The 12,832-nt window shown below is 44.3% G+C and overlaps 1 protein-coding gene across 1 annotated transcript in view; it reads right to left on the reverse strand.

The window, feature by feature from the left end:
• Window positions 1–218: 218 nt before the first annotated feature.
• Window positions 219–12,832, reverse strand: part of LOC144672924 (NACHT, LRR and PYD domains-containing protein 3-like) — a 305,162-nt gene continuing 292,548 nt past the window's right edge. The window contains 4 exon segments of the mRNA XM_078534937.1: window positions 219–597; window positions 1,539–1,706; window positions 9,978–10,142; window positions 11,536–11,706. Coding sequence (XP_078391063.1) covers window positions 504–597; window positions 1,539–1,706; window positions 9,978–10,142; window positions 11,536–11,706 — 598 coding nt within the window. The 3' untranslated portion in view covers window positions 219–503.

Here is a 12,832-nt window from a genome sequence, read left to right on the forward strand (position 1 = left end):
CCAATAGGATACTCTCTCTGGGACACCCCATGCAGTGGGTGTCTGTCTCTATTGGACAGTGGGAACTATTCCAGCTGAACAGACCCTGAACCCACACAGGTTCACTTCCCAGCAGGGTCACTGGGCAGTGATACTGAGCGGAAGCCCTAGGGGCTTTACCCCCAATCCCAGGAATAATTAGTGTAATTGTCAATGTCCCACTGCAGCCCAGACTGATCCCCACCTTGGGCCCTCCCTGTCTGTACATTTCCCCAGTGCCCCATTGGGGAACATTCAGCCCCGGATATCCTGCAGAAGCAGCGCCTGTGGGGCCGGGCGGCTGAGTCTCGTGACCCTGTGGCTGGGCCTCTGACGTCACAATGGGAGATGACGCTCACTCAGCTCGAGCTGGAAACTGGGAAAGGGCCAGTAGGATTTAAACCTGGAGCGCGGCCGGTTAAAGGGGAGGGAGAGAAACTCGGTTAAAAATGTTCCTATAATGAGAACAGGAATGTTTTTCAATCCTAAGGTTCGCATCTCACTCTCAGTCCAGATCTGGTTTCCTGCAGCGACTCCAGCTGATTTTCTCCATTTGGACTGAACTGATTGTACTCCAGCCTGAAAGAGATTAAAGATTAAACAGGAATAAACAGATTGAACAACAGTGTCAATAACAGGGAGACTGGAGTTAATGGGCCCAATCTCCTGCTCACTGGGTCATCAGAGACCCGACATATGGCTGAAGATGAGCAGAGGTCCTTGGGATGTCCTGACCCGTGGGCCTACGTGGGAATTGCCCCAGAGGTTTAAATTTCCACTGGGCAATACCCCTGCTGCCCGGTAACCTGTGTGAATGTCTCTGACTCTGGGTAAGAATCAGAGACTTTGGATAAATCCACAGGACTTACCCGGGTAGTTACCCAGGAAATGTTAGACTGTAAAACCCGGTCTAATACCCGGGTAACTCACAAACCGATTCCCCCAATCACCCACCCCCCCACCGCCCACTGACTATCATACTACACCCACACTACCCGATTAACCCCTCCAACCACCCCCACCCCCCCACTGACCATCATACTACACCCACACTACCCGATTAACCCCTCCAACCACCCCCATTCCCCACTGACCATCATACTGCCCCCACACTACCCGATTAACCCCTCCAAACACCCCCGCCAACCCGACTACCTCCTGACCCTCCCAACTCTGTCCTTGACCAAATCTGACTAAACCCCCGGCTTTACAGCCTGACCCAACAACGCCGCTGACCCAGCCCCATTGACCATCAACCTGACCGCATTACCCCCCGACCCCACCAACCCCACTACTCTCCCCTGACCCTACTAGACTCTGCTCGGATGGAGCTCCCCGGGGAGGGGGGGTCACTGCTGAAGGTCCCGGGAGGAAAATGAAGCAGTTTCAGTTTGGGAGAATCTTGTCGAGCAGCGGCAATCCGCTTTTCATTGCTGCTGTTTGATAGATTCAGGACCATTTATATTTTAAATCCCATTTATATTTTAATTATTACACTAACAATTAACACAAACACTCACTTGATCAGATTTGGAGTCCTACAGGTCAGGATGAGTCGGCTGAAAGCGGGGACAGATTGGTCTGTGAAGCGGTTGTATACCAGGTTCAGATCCGTCAGTGACCGGTTTGTATTGAGACGGAAGGCGAGATCCTCGGCACAAGAATCAGTGAGACGGTTACCCCATAGACTAAGGAACAGGGAGAGAAAAATAACAGGAATCAGGGTAAATCCACAATGTTTTAACGAATACTATTAATAATAATATACAGTAAGAGACATTCCAAAAGCACAACATCCATTTATAAAGGAAAAAGAAAACACTATTAATGCTGCAAATTAAATATAAATATAATATACTGTAAATACTCAGCAGATCAGGCAAGTATTTGTGAAGAGAGAAACAGAGTTAAACATAGAGCCATAGAAACTAGGAGCAGGAGTAGGCCATTCGGCCCTTCGAGCCTGCTCCACCATTCATTATGATCATGGTTGATCATCCAACTCAATATCCTGCTCAAAAACAGAATTACCTGGAAAAACGCAGCAGGTCTGGCAGCATCGGCGGAGAAGAAATCAGTTAACGTTTCGGCCTTCATGGCCCTTCCGCAGAACTGAAGACTTCAGTCCTTCAGTTCTGCCGAAGGGCCATGAAGGCTCGAAACGTTAACTGATTTCTTCTCCGCCGATGCTGCCAGACCTGCTGCGTTTTTCCAGGTTATTCTGTTTTTGAGCAGGATTTCCAGCATCCGCAGTAGCTTTTAGCTTTTTGTTTTTATCAATATCCTGCTCCTGCTTTCTCCCCTTATCCTTTGATCCCTTTCGCCCCAAGAGCTATATCTAACTCCTTCTTCAACACATGCAATGCTTTGGCCTCTACTACTTTCTGTGGTAGTGCTCACCAATTTCTGGGTGAAGAAATTTCTCATCTCAGTCGTAAATAGTCTATCCCGTATCCTCAGAGTGTGACCCCTGCTTCTGGATCCCCTAGCATCCGGAACATCCTTCCTGAATCTACCCTGTCAAGTCCTGTTAGAATTTGATAGGTTTCTTTGAGATCCACCCTGATTCTTCTGAGCTCCAGCGAATATAATCCTAACCGACCCAATTCCTTCTCATATGTCAGTCCCGCCATCCCAGGAATTAGTCTGGTAAACCTTTGGTGCACTCCCTCTATAGCAAGAACATCCTTCCTCTGATAAGGAGTCCAAAACTGCACACAATACTCCAGGTGTAGTTTCACCAAGGCCCTGTATAATTGCCGGATGACATCCATGCTCCTGTACGCGAATCCTCTGGCTATGAAGGCCAACATACCATTTGGCTTATTTGCCGCCTGCTGCACCTGCATGTTTACCTTCAGCGACTGGTGTACGAGGACACCCAGGTATCGCTGCACATTCCCCTCTCTCAATTTATAGCCATTCCAAATATAATCTGCCTTCCTGTTTTTGATACCAAAGTGGGTAACCTCACATTTATCCACATTATACTGCGTGTGCCATACATTTGCCCACTCACTCAGCTTGTCCAAATCACACTGAAGCATCTCCACATTCTCCTCACAGCTCACCCTCCCACCCAGCTTTGTGTCATCTGCAAATTTGGAGATATTACATTTAGTTCCCTCATCTAAATCATTAATATATATTGTGAATAGCTGGGGTCCCAGCACCGATCCCTGCGGTACCCCACTAGTCACTGCCTGCCATTCGGAAAAAGACCAATTTATTCCTAATCTTTGTTTCCTGTCTGTCAACCTGTTTTCTATCCATCTCAATACACTACCCCCAATCCCATGTGCTTTCATTTCACATGCTAATCTCTTAGGCTGGACTTTATCGAAAGTCTTCTGAACATCCAAATAAACCACATCCACTGGCTCCCCCTCATCAACTCTACCAGTTACATCTTCAAAAAATGCCAGTACATTTGTCAAACATGATTTCCCTTTCATATATCCATGCTCACTCTGTCCGATTCAGCCACAGTTTTCCAAGTGCTCAGCTATTAAATCTTTTATAATGGACTCTAGAATTTTCCCCACTACCGACGTCAGGCAGACTGGTCCATAATTGCTTGTTTTCTCTCTACCTCCCTTTTTAAATAGTGGGGTTACATTAGCTACCCTCCAATCTGTAGGAACAGTTCCAGAGTCTATATAATCTCGGAAGATGACCATCAACGTATCCACTATTTCTGGGGCCACTTCCTTACGTACTCTAGGATGTAGATTATCAGGCCCTAGGGATTTATCGGCCTTCAAACCCATCAATTTCCCCAACCCATTGCCCTACCAATACCGATTTCTTTCAGTTCCTCCCTTTCACTAAACCCTGAGTTCCTCAACATTTCTGGTATGTTATTTGTGACCTCCTTTGTGAAGACATAACTAAAGTATGTATTTAATTGGCGGCTACTTCTTTGTTCCCCATTATAAATTGCCCTGTTTTTGACTGTAAGGGACCTACATTTGTCTTCACCAATTTTTTTCTCTTCACATACCTATAGAAACTTTTACAGTCAGTTTTTATGTTCCCCGCAAACTTACTCTCACGCTCTATTTTCCTCTTCTTAAACAATTATTTTGCCCTTCTTTACTGGATTCTAAACTGCTCCCAATCCTCAGGTCTGTTGTTTTCTCTGGCCAATTTGTATGCCTTTTCCTTTTTGTTTAATGTTGTCTCTAAATTCCCTTGTAAGCCATGGTTTGTCCACTCTTCCTGTTTTACTTCTGCGCATGCCAGGAATAAACAATTGTTGCAGTTGACCCATGTGCTCTTTGAATGTTTGCCATTGCCTATCCACCGTCACCCCTTTAAATAACGTTTTCCCAATACATCACAGCCAACTTGCGCCTCATACCATTGCAGATTCCTTTATTAAGATTCAGGACACTAGACTCAGAATCAACTTCATCACTCTCCATCTTGATGAAGAATTCTACCATATTAAAGTCTGAGCTGTTATTAGAACTGGGAAATAGCAGTGAATTGACAGGTTATAAGCTACGGCATTTGGGGGATCTGGGGGCAAGGAGAGATCAGAATGGGATTTGCGGTGTGATTAACTGACAGAAGGGGTGATGGTGCAAGACAGCAGCACAGTATCTCCATGTCACTCGAGGGTGGGGGGGACATGGGATGGTCCGTGACTCAGGAATGAAGCTTGTGGTCGGGTTGTGGATATGGCTGTGATTTTGCTGGAAGCTATGAAGGCAACATCCCTGGTTTACTGATTTCTCCCTGGAGGCGCTTCTCCACGCTGCTCAGGCTCGGAGGGAGGTCTTGTTCCCTCAGGACGGGAGGAGGAGATCGGCTCAGTCAATCCAAGCAAGCCTGGGTGGAGATTGCTGAGGGGGTGAGCAGGTGTGGGGCACGTGGTTGCAGTGACACAAAAGGATCAAAGTCCTGATGTGTTCTGGCAAGGTGAGTGCAGCAAACAATGTTAAACGTACAGCCTTATACGTGACTATAGATGCCCAGGTAGCAGCATTGACTGTCAGAGACATGTCAGCCTCTCTGTGGAAGGCCGTGGCCAGTGAGAGTTGACTCCTGCACTGCCGAGACTGAGTGTCCACATGCAGGAGGCATCTCTGTGGTGACATGATGGACAGCCAGGCTGACATCAGCATAGACTAATGTGTACCTTTGATGGGTGAGTAACCATAGAAATGTATGTGCTTGTAGAAGAGAGCACATGATGTCAGGGAAGGAGCCACTAAGAGTGCTGGCGTCCAGATCTTGCCATCCTTACACCAATGGAAGACGAAGTGCTGCAGCTGGGAGTCCTGAAGGCCGGGTAGATGGTTCGTGGAGCTGAGAGATCGAGTGGCCTAATGAACGGGCACAGGAGAGCCTCTGGGGTCCACAAAACATAATGCTTCTCTATCCATCACTGGTCACAGATTGTAGTCTGAAGAACGTGTTGGAATAAGAACAGAATAACTAGGAGCAGGAGTAGACCATTCAGCCCCGAAGCCTTCTCCATCATTTGATAAGATGATGGCTGATCTGATTCTGGCTGATCTGATTCTGGCCTGAACTCCGCTTTCCTGCTGGTCTGCGTAACCCTCGATTCTCTTGTCAATCAAAAATCTACCTTAACTCAGCCTTGAATATATTTAATGACCCAGCCTCCACTCGCCTCTTGGGAAGAGAATTCCACAGACTAACTAAATTTCTTCTCATCTGAGTCTTAAATGGGAGACCGCTATTTTTTAAAACAGTCTCCCTAAGTTCTCCTCCCACAAGAGGAAAAATCCTCTCAGCACAAACCCTATCAAGTCCCCTCAGGATCTTCTGTGTTCAATAAGATCACCTCTCAGCCTCCTGAACACCAACGGGTATAGGCCCAATCTGCTTAACTTTTCATCATAAAATAAACCCCTTCATCCCAGCAATCAGTCGAGTGAACCTTCTCTGAAATGGTTCTAATGCAATTATACCCTTTCTTAAATAAATACACCAAAACTGTATAGTTTACTCCAGATGCTGTCTGACTAAGGCCCTGTTTAGCTGCAGCAAAACTTCTTTTACAATGTATTCCCCTTGCAATAAAAACATATGAAATAGGGGCAGGAGCCAACTATTCAGCCCTTAGAGCCCACTCCGCCATTCACTGAGATCATGGTTCATCTTCCACTTCAACAACATTTCCTTTTATTAACCCCATGTTTCATGATGCTTTCAATGTGTAGAAATCTATAAATCTCAGTCTTGAACATACTAAATGACTGAGCCTCCTCTGGGCAGTGAATTCCAAATATTCACCACCCTCTGAGTGAAGAGATTCCTGCACATCTCAGTCCTAAATGGCTTTCCCCTTATTCTGAGACTGTGTCCCCTGGTTCTAGACACCCCCAGCCTGGGGCAACCTCCTACCTGCATCTACACTGTCAATCCCTGTAAGAATTTTGTATGCCTGAATGAGATCACCTCTCATTCTTCTAAACTCAAGAGAATAGAGGTCCAGTCTATTTAATTTTTCCTCAGCACGCATTGCTCCAGGAATTATTTTAGTGGAACCTTCATTGCACTCAGTCTAAAACAAGTATATCTTTCCTTAGGTAAGAAGACAAAAACTGCATAGAATGCTCCTGTTGCCGTCTCACCAAGGCAGTGAGACATCTTTACTCCTAAACTCAAATACACTTGTAATAAAAGCCAACATAACATTTACCTTTTTAACTGTTTGCTGTACCTGCATGTTAGCTTTAAGTGAGTCATGAACAAGGACATTGAAATACCTTGGAAGATCAACGCTTCCCAGTCTCTTACCATTTAACAGATGTCTGTATTTGTTATTTCCTGCCAATGTGGATAACCTCACATTTCTCCATATTGTATTCCATCTGCCAAATTTTGGCCACTCTCTTATCCTCTCCAGATCCCATCGAAACATCTTTGCATCCTCCTCACAACTCACACTTCCACTTAATTTCCAGTCACCCGCAAACATCTAAATATTACATTTAATCCCCACGTCCAAATCATTGATATAGATTGTGAATAGCTGCGGCTGTGATCCTTGCGCTACCTCACTGTACCACATCCACGGGTCTCCCCTTATCTATTCTGCTGACTGCATCCTCAAAAACCCCAACAAGTATGTTAAACATGATTTCCCTTTCATAAAACCATGTTGAATCTGCCCAATGATACAATTATTTTCTAAGTGTTCTATTATCACATCCTTTATTGCAGAATCTATCATTTTCACTACTACTTATGCCAGGCTAACAGATCTCTAGTTCCCAGTTTACTCTCTACCTCCTATCTTAAACAACGGGGTTATATTTCCCACCTTCCAATCTGCAGAAACCATTCCAGAGGCTACAGAATTTTGAAATATGATCAACAACGCATCTACTATCTCTGCAGCCACTTCCTTCAACACTCTGGGATATAGAACATCAGGTTCACGGGGTTTATCTACTTTAGGTCCCAGTAATTTTTCGAATACTTTTTTTTTAACAAATATTAATATCTTGCAGTTCCTCGTTTACACTAGTCCCTTGATTCTCCTTTATTTCTGAGCGATTTTTTTAGTATTTTTCTCTGAGAAGACAGACACAAAGTATTTGTTTAATTTCTCTGCCATTTCCTAATTCCGCATTGTAAGTTTTCCTGGCTTTGCTTGAAATGGACCCACGTTTATTTTTACTAATATTTTCCTCTTTACATACCTACAGAAGCATTTACAATCAGTTTTTGTGTTTCTTGCTAGTTTACTCTCATATTCTATCTTTTCTTTCTTATTCCATTTCTATGTCCTACTCTGCAGATTTCTAAAATGCTCCCAATTTTCAGGCTTTCCTTTTTCTGGTAACTTTATACATCTCTTCCCTTGATCTAATACAATTCTTGATTTCTTCCGTTTGGTCACTTTGGTTGCTGGGTTTTTGTGCATCAAAGTATTTTTGTTGTAAACACATCACATTTCAAAGCCTTGAATTGAAATTGGGGTAAAGGCACCACTGAGATTCACACTCAGGGTCTTCGGTTTACTAGACAGTCGTTGGAACTGTTTCAGCCACAGCATCCATAGGAACGCCAGCAGACCAATTGTCTCCCTAATCACTTGCTCCACTGCATGCCTAGCGATTCATGGACTGGGGCTCCCAGATCCCTCAGTACCGTACAGTCTGCAGCCTTTCTCCATTCAGGTAAGATACTGCTTTTCTATTCTTACAGCCAAAGAGGACAAATTCACATTGTCCCACATTAAACTCCATCTGCCAATTTTTTGCCCATTCACTTCACCTCTAAATCCCTTAATAGACTCGTTATGTCCACTTGACAAGTTACTTTCCTACCTTTGCGCCATCGGCAAATTTAGCTACCATGCATTCAGTTCCTTCACCCAAGTAATTTACACAGGTATTTGAGGCCCCAGCACTGACCTCTGTGTCACTCCACTAGTAGCAGTTTGCCAAACCGAAAATGACCCTTTACCCCAACTCTCTGTTTGTCGTTAGCTAATCAATCATCTATACATACTAATATGCTACTACCTATATTACAAAATCTTATCTTGTTATCTTTTATATCTTTAATGTCACACTTTATCAAATTGCTTTTGGAAATCCAAGTGCACCAAATCTACAGATTCTCCTTTATCAATTTTCATGTTACTTCCTCAAAGAAATCTAATACATTCGCCCCATGTGATTTCCAATCTGCTGGACCTTCCATGAATCTAGGGAATTTTGGAAGATCACAATCAATGCATCTACTCTGTCTGCAGCCACTTCCTTTAAGACCCTATGATGAAAGCCATCAAGTCAAGGGACTTGTCAACCTTTGGTTCTAATAGTTTCCCTAATACCATTTCGTCGGAACCCTGATTGTTTTAAGTTCCTCCTTTCTTTTCACCTCTTGATTTCCAAGTATTCTTGGGATGTTTCTTGTGTATTCTACAGTGAAGAGGGACACAAATTGCCTGTTCAACACTTCTGCCATTTCCTCCTTTCCCAATATTAATTTCCCAGCCTCATTCTCGAAGAAACCTGTGCACACTTTAGTTCTCATTTCCTATATGAATATTTGGAGAACCTTTACCAGGTTTTATACTTCTGACTTGCTCTCATACTATGCTAATTATACGCATCTTTACTAAGATGTCATTAATTAATCCAGTCTCATTGAACATTCCCAGGTCTAAAATAGTCGTTCTGTGGTGGGTACTAGGATATACTGACTAAGAAATTGTCTTGAATACACTCTACGAGCTCATATTCCAGGAAACCTTTGCCATTCTGCTTCATCCAATATGTATGAAGATTAAAATAACCCGCGGTTATTGCAGCACCATTCTTACAGGCACACATGTTTTTTTCTGTAAATTCTGTCCGAAAGTGTGAAGGTATTAGGGGCCTATAAGCAACTCGCACATGGACTGCTGTAGTTCAAGAAGGCAGCTCACCACAACTTTTCCAAGGACAATTAAGGATGGGCAATTAATGTTGGCCTAGCCAGTGATGCCTGGATCCCATGATTGAATAAAAAAGTGACATGTTACCTTTGCTAATTCTTATTTCTACTCAAACTAATTCTACACCTTGATCTTCTGAAATAAGGTCATCTCTGACTACTGTGCTAATGTCATCAGTTATTAACAGAGCGACCCCAAGACCTTTTCCTCACTTTTGCCATCTAATCACTTTTTTCTTATTTGCAAATTATTGGCCACAGTGACCGGGGACAGACACCCAACTCTGAGGAGGAGGGGAGACCTCGCAATATTCCCCTACACCCGAGACACAAAGATCTTTGGGACTGGCATCCCATAGCCTAGGGTTCAGAGAGAGAAAGAACATGAATCAAACTAAATGTTTCCTTTTATTCATAGCTAACACTAATAATAATGGAGAGTGTTTTTTAATACTAGTAACAGTGCACAAATATATTGTTAAATATTCATTTATTCTAATCACAATCTCACACTGTCTAGTACTTACTCCAGTTTCTGTATTTTACAGTCCGGTCTCCTCAGAGCTACAGACAGTCGTTTCACTCCTCAATCTCCCAGTTCGTTAGCAGTCAGGTCCAGATCTGTCAGTGAGCGATTAAAAACAGAGGCAAGATCCTCAGCACAAGAATCTGTCAGATTGTTGCCCCATACACTAGGGGGTGGGGGGAGGGTTCGAGAGAGAAAAAATAACAGGAATCAGAATAAATTTCCAGTTGTTTTCAAAGAATGTAACTAATTAAAATAATAATATACAGTGTGAAACATTCAAGAAACACAACTTCAAACCATGAAAGCAATCTATAATTGATGCTGTGGATGTGAAATATAAACGAATGTTCTGTAAATAGTCAGCCTGGGAGACAGTATCTGTGAAGGGAGAAACAGAGCCCTGGGTCCCGCAGGTGGGCGCGTGCCTGACCCAAGCAGGCGGGGAATCGGGCGAGATGATGTCGGACGAGCGTCCTGACGTCATCGCGCACTCGTGCCATATTTCGCTTGGCGGGCACGCGCAAATGTTGAAGAGCTCCGGCGGATAATAAAGCGGGAAATTAAATCCATTAACGTCCCAATTGTTCTATTGGGTGTTGAACCACGTCATACTTGCTGTAATTCTAGGGTCACGAACTCAAAGGGATAATTTCCCTGCTTGCAAGACACATCCACAGTATCCCCAAGTCCTTGCCCGGGGTCGCTAGAGGACACGGGACATCAGTTATTTAGGGGATGGAGTTTGTGGTGGGGATGAGAATAATTGCCATGAGTGCTGCACACAGGGTGAAGCTTACAACTTCACTTATGGCTTATGATGAAAGTGAAATTGGTAGAAAGGTCATTCCCTCCCAGCCACTGGCAACGCCAAGGCAGCAGCATTGGCTGTTAGAGACATGTCAGCCTCTCTGGAGGGCCCAGTCAGAGTTGATTTGTGATGACCAAATGGCTCCATGCAGGACCCATCCCTGTGGTGTCATGATGGACAGTCAGTCTGCACCAGTTTAGGCTCATTCCGGACTTTGATGGAAGGAGAAGCGCTGGAGCTGGGAAGCCTAGAGGCAGAGCGGCAATTACTGATGGTGAGATGGGTTATGGAGCTGAGAGAGAGAGTGTTTAAATAGATGGACAGAGGAGAGCCTCTGGTGACCACAAAACATCTTGTTCATTTGTCCATCATTGTTCACACACAATAATCGGAAGGATGTGTTGTAATTTGCATTGCCCTCGAATCATTCTTCTCGCTCTCACAAATCAAGGACTCCTGTGACCGGGGGACAGACCACCTCTGAGGAGGAGGAGGGGTCCTCAGAGGGTGCACCATCACTTTATTCCCCTGCACCCTCAGCAGAAACATCTGTGGGACTGACATCCCATAGATGGGATTAGAGACAGAAATTACATGAATCAGAGTAAATGGAGATTTTTAAAATTAATAGCTTTATCACCGGCACTAGTAAAATTGGCCAGCGTTCATTTATTATACCAGTAACAGGGCTAACATTGGTTTATTTTCTATCCTATTATAATCACAATATCACACAGTCTGTACTTACCCCAGTTTCTGTATTTTACAGTCCGGATCCCTCAGAGCCTCAGACAATAGTTTCACCCCTGAATCTCCCAGTTTATTAAGATCAAGGCTCAGATCCGTCAGTGACCGGTTTGTGCTGAGAGCAGAGGCGAGATCCTTGGCAGCCGAACCTGTGAGATCGTTACAACACAGGCTGAAGATCAGAGGGAGAAAGATAACAGGGATCAGTGTAAAGTCAGTGTTTTAAAAACCATGAATGGCAATAATAATATATAGTGTGAGAAATTCAAGAAACAACTTCCATTAATCTAGTAGGTAAAACGTTGGTGTAAATCTGAAATCTAAATAGAATATGCTGGAAATACTCAGCAGGTCAGGCAATATCTGTTCAGAGAGAAAAAGAGTTTAATGTTTCTGTCAATGCACTTTCATTAGAATTGAACTAAAAAAATCAGCGAATCAGCAGGTTTTAAACAACAGGGAAATGGGGATGGGAGGGTGGCAAGGAAAGGACAATATGAAAAAGGATGATGATACAAAACAAAAGCACAGGATTCCCATGTCCTTATCCGGGTTGCTAGGGAGGGGCATGGGATGGTCAATGGCTTGGGAATGGAGTTTGTGATGGGACTGAAGATAATGACTGGAATTTTACCGGAGGCGGTGAAGGCCTGATCAGATTGTAAGTGGGTGTTTGGACGGAGGGTCAGGGTAGTCAGAGTTACGAATGCGATTTAATCAGAGCTGACAGGTGGGAGGAGCCGTCCACTTCGGTGGTGCAGACAGGGGACGTCCCGGTTCAGACAATGCTGGTGCCATCTGTAAACGCAGCCAGCAGTACTTTCAAACACAGCAGCTCTTGAGGGAATAGCAAGTGAGCCCTGGTTACTGAATGAAGAGCTTAAATGGCAGAAGACAGATCAAGGGTTGCACGCTGATGAGTGCTGCATGCAGGAGACATGCATATGGTGCCATGCGGGACAGTCAGGCTGCCACCAGTATAGGCTAGTGTGTCTCTTTGATGGGCGAGTTACATGAAGATATCTATGCTTGCAGATGAAACAGCTGACGAGAGGGCCTGAGCCAAGATGGGTCGCTGTGTCCCAGATCTCCTCAACCTTACACCCATGGAAATTCAGACACATGAACTGGGAGATCTGGAGGCAGGGCGGTCAATCACTGATGTTGAGGTGCGTTGTGGAGTTGAGAGAATAAGTGCCTTAATGGATGGACACAGGAGAGCCTCTGCTGACCACAATACATCTTGTTCATTTGTCCATCACTGGTCACAAACAATTATCTGAAGGATGTGTTTTAAT

Source organism: Cetorhinus maximus, unplaced genomic scaffold (genome assembly GCF_964194155.1).
Source record: "Cetorhinus maximus unplaced genomic scaffold, sCetMax3.hap1.1 HAP1_SCAFFOLD_145, whole genome shotgun sequence".
Classification (NCBI taxonomy): Eukaryota; Metazoa; Chordata; class Chondrichthyes; order Lamniformes; family Cetorhinidae; genus Cetorhinus; species Cetorhinus maximus.